Source organism: Anneissia japonica, unplaced genomic scaffold, assembly GCF_011630105.1.
Source record: "Anneissia japonica isolate Jap-2015-1 unplaced genomic scaffold, ASM1163010v1 scaffold288030_len866700_cov218, whole genome shotgun sequence".
NCBI classification, from domain to species: Eukaryota; Metazoa; Echinodermata; class Crinoidea; order Comatulida; family Comatulidae; genus Anneissia; species Anneissia japonica.
This window is the reverse complement of record NW_022728334.1, coordinates 818,641-825,695: the sequence shown is the minus strand read 5'-3', so window position 1 is coordinate 825,695 and position 7,055 is coordinate 818,641. Positions and strand designations below refer to the sequence as shown.

The 7,055-nt window shown below is 36.2% G+C and overlaps 1 protein-coding gene across 3 annotated transcripts; it reads right to left on the bottom strand.

Annotated features, from left to right (window-relative positions):
* Positions 1 to 851: 851 nt before the first annotated feature.
* On the bottom strand, positions 852 to 5,137 carry LOC117114073 (DNA oxidative demethylase ALKBH2-like). Of its 3 annotated transcripts, none has more exons than XM_033257606.1 (4): positions 4,861 to 5,137; positions 2,934 to 3,547; positions 2,458 to 2,600; positions 852 to 2,118 (listed from the first exon to the last, which is right to left on the bottom strand). In XM_033257606.1, exons 1-4 carry the CDS (start codon positions 4,883 to 4,885, stop codon positions 1,821 to 1,823), a joined length of 1,080 nt encoding a protein of 359 aa, XP_033113497.1. In that variant the 5' UTR covers positions 4,886 to 5,137; the 3' UTR covers positions 852 to 1,820. The 3 variants fall into 3 exon arrangements, with proteins under 3 accessions (XP_033113497.1, XP_033113499.1, XP_033113498.1); XM_033257608.1 differs by lacking the exon at positions 4,861 to 5,137 and adding an exon at positions 4,747 to 4,855; XM_033257607.1 differs by lacking the exon at positions 4,861 to 5,137 and adding an exon at positions 4,195 to 4,334.
* Between the last annotated feature and the right edge of the window lie 1,918 nt (positions 5,138 to 7,055).

The following is a 7,055-nucleotide window of genomic DNA, read 5'->3' as shown; positions in this document are numbered from 1 at the left end:
AGTCAGAGAATACTCTTCTTGCCTTTATTTTACCTCATGTAGACTATTTACAGTGTATTGTTTTTCAATCTGTTCTCTTACTACCACTTCCATCTAGAAGCAAACAACCTTGGTACTGTCTTTATTGAACATTATACATCTTATATATAGGGCAAAATATCAAAAATATAAACCAATAAATTACAACATACACTTTGAGCTTATAAATCTAATTGAAAATTAGATCACCAAACAAATATTGCTTTACCCCGATTTACTATTTAAAAAGCAATTAGTAGAGCTGCGCGTACACTACCGGAATATGATTATACAAAGGTTAGATTTAATGTTTGAAAGGCCCGAAGGAAAGTTTTGAATGCATTAAATCGACCCCAAGTATTCAAAAATTTCTTCGGGTTCTATCAACCTTGTTTTATGAAAGTAATTTTTCAATTACCAATTGTCAACAAACGACGATTGGGCGAGTGCCCTCTCTTTCTGCAGACGCGCGTCGTACTCCTAGTGTGAAAATGCGGTGCACGATATGTACAAGTTGAATTGGTCTTTTGCATATGAACCTAAAGATCAAGCCTAGTGTGCAATACTGTATAGGAGCTGCAGTGATGACATCATGATTGACTAATTTATATACTGAATATAGAAACAGTATAATAATGTAGTTCATCCTAAGGCAAAGGCTATTTTCAAGACTATAACCTACAGTATACCCAATGCCGTAGCTAGCTATTGGGACAGTCCCACAAATTTTTTCTATTTTGGGTCCACAAATAATGGGTCCACATTTTCAAAAATGGGTCTAAGTTATGCTGTTTTAGCGCAAAATGGGTCAACTTTTAAGAAAATGGGTCCACTTTTAATAAAACGGGTCCACATTATTTGAATTTACGCGTAAAGTGGGTCCACACTGATATTGTCCCACACTATCTGAAAATCCTGGCTACGGCATTGAGTATACCTAATTAAACACTGAATATGCATACAGTACTAATTTTCCAATTTATTTATTTAGTCTGGCATGCAAGTTGAAAATTCAAGACACATATGTACATAAGCTTAAAGCTATTTAAATGCAATAGCATGTTACGAAATTAGAGCATTGCAAACTTCAACCAATTCAAGAAGTTCATATTGAAAACTGAGCGAGAAAGAATCAAGATGGTCAAACAAAATAATGCATGCTTCATCTGCTTAGATTGAACTCGAAGACATGTCAAGATGTCCTGTTTTAGAATGAGAAACATGAAGAAAACTTCAATGAAGCGTCACTACATCCAGATTCACAGAGTAGTGGTGCTGCTGGAGCAGCTTTCGTAGTTGGTGCTAAAGTCCCTTCTTTAAAGGTGGAAAATGTGCTGTTTGAAAGCACAAGCACATCAAAGCCAGCTTTTTTAGACAACTGAAAATAATATACCTAGCCCCAGCCATCATGAAAGTCATGTACGTATGTTATTTCTTGGTTGTACCAAGTGGAATCCTCTATATTTTTGTTGTTTATTGCTAGTGTATTTCCATTAGAGCTATATTATTGGGTGATGTTTTGCATAATGCAATCATGATTTTCCCTGTTTTTCTCCTTGCCAGGAAAGGTGAAGTTATATCCTTATCGACAGCTTAATCAATGATATTTCATTGATTTACTAAAGGATTTCAAAGAAGCGAAAATAATTGCTTGTATTCATTCCCAAGTTTTTAAAGACACTGTTACTGTAGCTACAAGAAATTTTACTAATTGAAGGTTGAAATTTTTAATTCCTTACTGTTGAATAAATGAACATTAACCTGAAAGAATGATGATGAACAAAAGATATGCTAAAGTATTCTCATTTTTTAATGCATCTAAATGTCAGATTTATCCTGGGTAATTTGACAGCTCTCATTTTAGGCAGCGAGTGGTACCAATACTTGTTTGTGGGGTAGTTCATCATCAGTAAAGATCCATGTTTCAGATCAACACTCACTGGATTAATGTTCCTCTTGGCATTCTTCCCTCGGGAATCACCATGGCGAAATTTAAACAATCTGGTCTGACCCAATGAGATAGATGCAATTGGACTTAATTTGTCCAAATCTTTCTCGTCATCTCTATGTTCGCCAATGTAATCCTCACCATCTGCATACCTAGAAGAGAATAATCATTGATAAAAAGTATGAAATCTATGAGAAAAACAAAATGTTGGGCCCGTTGTTGAGGTACCTACCGGTTAATTTTAAACCTCTAGGTTCGCAAACTTATAAACGCCATGATTTTACTACTTCACCCCCTCCTTAAGCTTGTAAAATGTTTGTGTATTACTGTAAATTGTCGTCATCTCCAACAACAGTTAGACAGGCAGATTAAAAAAAGGAAAGCTTTTTATCTACCATTCTGAACTGTTACAGGCTCTGAATGTTGGAATGTGATCAACTTAATCACCATGAAAAGATATAAAAGATTATAGAAGGCTGATAATTTCTTACCTGTTTACCAAGACGAAGCTGAAATAAGCACCAGTGAGAACCTTTAAACGGTCTCTCAGATCTTCCAAAAATGGTGGCCATGGCCTTGCTGGTACCTTGTTACCTGAAAAAGTGTATGTTAGGCCAGCATCTCCATAGGCTACCTAAACGAGCAGAAAACAACAGATAAGGATGATGTTTTATAAACCATACCTTCAAGATCATAGCCTACAGCTCCACACCAGCTTAAGACTGGAGATGGATGTACCTCATAGTTTTCAGTATGGTCATGTTAAAGCCAACAGACAGCCAGCGTCATACAACACAGTCCAACGTGATTGGTTGTCACTTCGGGTCTGTGCAAGTGCAAATGCAATAGTTCTGCGTCATAGAATATTAAATAAGTTTTATCTTCTCATGACAACCTAAAGAATGTCCGAGTTGGCCCCTATATCTTTGTTGCAAGTCACGTTTGTATTAAAAGGCCTATACAGTACCTGTTTCCTGGGAATATTAAACCACTTTCCAAACACCCTGACCTTTGCAAGGTCACCAGTGAAGTATTCAAGCTCTTTCTCGCACTTTTGGTACAAATTGTCTGCTGATTTCCTATCCAGAAGTTGAATGTAATCGCAGTCTAAATTTTCACCTGATATCTTCTTCACAGTTTTTCCTAAATAAAGTTTACTAAAAGGTTGCTCTTCTACTGCAGACCTCTTGGAAACATCAGGTGCAGATGGCCCAGGATGTGGCATCTTTCTCTTTTTATCTTTATTTTCTCTAACTTTAGATGATGTTGAAATTTGTGAAAATATTTTTTCAATTTTCTGAATGTCAGACAATTTCATATCAGGCAGTGGTGTATTTACCTTTTTCTCACATTTACCTTCAATTTCTAAATCTTTAGCTACCACTGCTGATTTTGCTGGGCTTATATTCTTACTTTCCGTTCTTTGTTTCTTGGCTTTTATTACCTCACATCTATCCAGAGTTCTCTTCAGAGATTCAGGTCTTTTGCATAAAGTGTTATCAAATTTGTATATCCGTGCAGGTGAAACTCGAGATCTCATGTGTGAGCCCACAACTTTTGAGAATGCATTCATTTCCATACCTGCAGTTACAAAAAAAGATACTTTAACACAATCACTGTTACTTCCAAATTAGAGTTAGTACAGTACTTCCTACTGCTGCTACAACAACTAGTAGGCCTACTACTGTAATTGACTAATTCCACCTCAAATCAACCAAATTTTAGGATACCCCATAGATCCCTTTCAATGTTTACATTGGCCTGGCTGAAACGCTGGTGAAAGACTCGCCAAGTATAGGCCCAATGCATGGGAAATCAGTATACAGGTTATCTTTATTTTTGTTGTGCCAAAAATATGAAAGCTACATGAAAGAAATTCACATATGGCATAGTTAAATAGTTATATATATTATGAATTAATTCAACATAAAAAAAAAAAAATCTAAGAAATTATATTATCTATATTCTATGTTTATTCTACACATTTTAAAAGTCATTTTCTTCTTATTTCTTCAGATATTGCCAAGTACAACGAGCTAGGCCAAGAAACAATAATACTCATTTATGATTTAAATGAAATATTTACAATACAGTTGGTGAAATTCAGTTACAATTACAATGATAATCATTTACTTATTTTTTCTTTTTTTGTTTTACAGTTACAAAACCCAAAATTCAGAATGAAAAGTGCACAATTTTAATTGATATAAGTAATTGTTAGCTCTCACCAGGTGGTTGGATTTACAAGACCCTGTAATGTATGGGCTCCACCCACCAGACTGGAAGCAAGTAGCATCCGCTCTGTCATTCAGAATACGCCTTTTACACGAATCGGTAGATGAAAAACAACCCTTTTAAGAACATTTTCCATAAAAAATCATTAGCATACGACCCTCCATTGTGGTGTTATGAATTTTTAAATAACTTGTTTATAAGATCAGATTATTCTATAACCAGAGGCAATGCATATAAGTTGTATAAACAGAAATTTAAACTTAATAATGTTAGGAAAAAGGCATTCGTTGTTCAAGTTACTGACGATTGGAACTCCCTTCCTAGTAATGTGGCAAATAAATCAGAGTTCAGTAAATCTTTTTAAAGCGGGCTTAGAGAAAGTCTGGTCTGGCCACCACCTTAAATTTTGCCCGTAGAGGATTCGATAATGATTGAGGGACAAATGAGCTTTGATCTCGAAGATTCAAGGTAAATTCAAGGTAAATAAGGTGTCAAGAATTTAGCCTCAAGACAAGAGGCTTATCTACTTTTTGTTGGTTACGCACCACTGACTTGGGTTGTTTGTCATCACTCAGGATGTCTACCACCGATTCCTGAAAAAGGCGAACCAGCGCCATGGTATGACTCACAGAGAGCCTAGGGCCTATGTTGAGCCCTACCTTTTTTGGCTTCTGTCCAATCCATCGACTTCCTTCTTCGATATGGCTAAGCCTAGGGGCCTAGGCCTAGGCTATGTCAAGAAAATGCACCAGAAGAGCTGCTCAGAGCCAGAGGCGGTCTTTTCTTACTCGATTTCACACAGCTCTAGCCAGGCCTGTTACCTTCTTGGTTTGATACATAATACACCGAATCGAATTTTAACGAAATACAACAACACAAAGTTAGGCCTACCCTAGTCCTAAGAATTCAAGCGCGCGTCTGAGTGATGACTAATGAGGGCGTCATTCTAATTTCATACCAATCATGTATAATAACGGTAGCTGTCGTCGAGACGATTGGTTGGTTTGTTTTATATTTAAGGCAATACCTTTATTAAGTACATTTTTTGATCTATTTCAGCTTATTCAATTTTAATATGGTCAAAATTTTAGAGTTATTTTAAGTCGTTTTCTACGCAGTGTTTCAATTCAGTACAGTATTTGAATTTATTTGTTACCGTTTGTTATTTAAATTTTATGTTGCATGTTATACTCTTGTGAACGCACCGTCATCGTGTGCCACTGTTTTAAAAGTGAAGTTTCAAATAAAGATTATTATTATTATTACTTTGTTCATAAACAACATATACCTCTTTGCTACTTATTTGCTGACGATATTGTTTTGTTTAGACCTATATTTTGTTACAATTTTTTTGTTTACAAAATGATTTTTATCGTCTTTAGGCTTCCATGTGCTACTGATAATTAAGTGATTTTCAATTGATATCGTATATGATGATAATTAATTTAACTAAGATCATGCATATAACTAGACAACGTAGTTTTACTAAGCCTTGCGTTTTAAATATTGATCCATTGAATCTAAATCATAGCACCTTGGAATCCATCGACAGTAAATTTTTTTGAAGTTGACTGTTATTTCAGGGGCAAACCGTAGAATTGGTCTTTTTATGGCTGGGGACTGTTCAACAGAAGCACTTGCATGTCTTAAAATGTCTTGTTTTACCCATTATTGAATTAGTTATTATGGCTTGCCACGGGGGACCCAATAAAAAAATCAATCAAATCGAATCGAGCACGTACAAAGGAGGGCATCTTGAGCTTAAAATTCGGTATGCCAGATCTGGGTTATGCCATATTAAGGCAAGGCTGCATCAAAAACGGGTTGGCTTTCACTTCAACAACGTATTTTTATTTTAACTTCATTTGTGTTCAGAAGCTAACAAGCAATGCCGTAGCCAGGATTTTCAAAGAGTGTGGGATAATATCAGGGTGGACCCACTTTGCGTGTAAATTCAAATATTGTGGACCCATTTTATTAAATGTTGTCTCATTATATGCAAAAATATGAATAATTGATTTTACGTAAAATGAGAAATCTGGACCCATTTTCTTAAATGTTGACACATTTTACACAAAATATGAAAAATCTGAACCCATTTTTAAAATGTGACCATTCTTTGTGGACCCAATAGAAAAATTGTGTGGGACTGTCCCAACTGTCCCAATAGCCTGGCTACGGCATTGCTAAAGCATCGATAACATTACCACAAATTTTTGTCACACTGAGTCTCTTACTTTCATCCACCCATATGCCTGCCGTCAACAAAACAATAATTAATAATTTTCCCATGTTTTGTTCATCTCTTCCAAATAAAATTAATGATGCCGTTACTTATTCTCTTCAGACCCGTTTTTAAAATAGGCCTACATTTAAACATATCAACACAGTAATTAATAATTACTCCTCTAAAAACCGAGTATTATTGAGGGGCCCTGGCCGTTTTATTCTTCAAATGTTGGAAATTACAGTATTTAAAATTATTACTGTTAGGTATTTATTGGCCCCTAATAGCCCTATTCCCCAGTGCTTTACACTGACTGCATTGTCCGTAGCTACGCCACTGGCTGCTCTTCCCATTTATATACATTTCATTTCGACGATTTTCAGGCATATCCCTACTAGAGAATAAGAAATGATGTTTTGTATCGTGTTGCAGGGCAAGCCCGGGGGCAAGCCTTAGCAAAAAGAAAAAGAAAAGACCGTGATGTGGTAGGCCTAGAGTCAGTGGCGTAGAAAAATATTTTTCATTGGGGGGGGGGGGGATGATTGACGTGTTAGCCAGTGTCGTAACAAGCGCAGGGGGGGGGGGGAACTGCCACTCCCCTGACGGTTTTTGCCGGGCCGACCAAGC

What these genes read in the sequence shown, in the direction of transcription:
- LOC117114073 (XM_033257606.1), bottom strand. Translation starts at nt 4,885, where the DNA reads ATGGATTGGACAGAAGCCAAAAAAG. An exon ending in TTGGACAGAAGCCAAAAAAG is followed by an intron (nt 3,548 to 4,860) that starts GTAGGGCTCAAC and finishes TTGTAACTGCAG; the next exon opens with GTATGGAAATGAATGCATTC. An exon ending in TTAATATTCCCAGGAAACAG is followed by an intron (nt 2,601 to 2,933) that starts GTACTGTATAGG and finishes CTGCTCGTTTAG; the next exon opens with GTAGCCTATGGAGATGCTGG.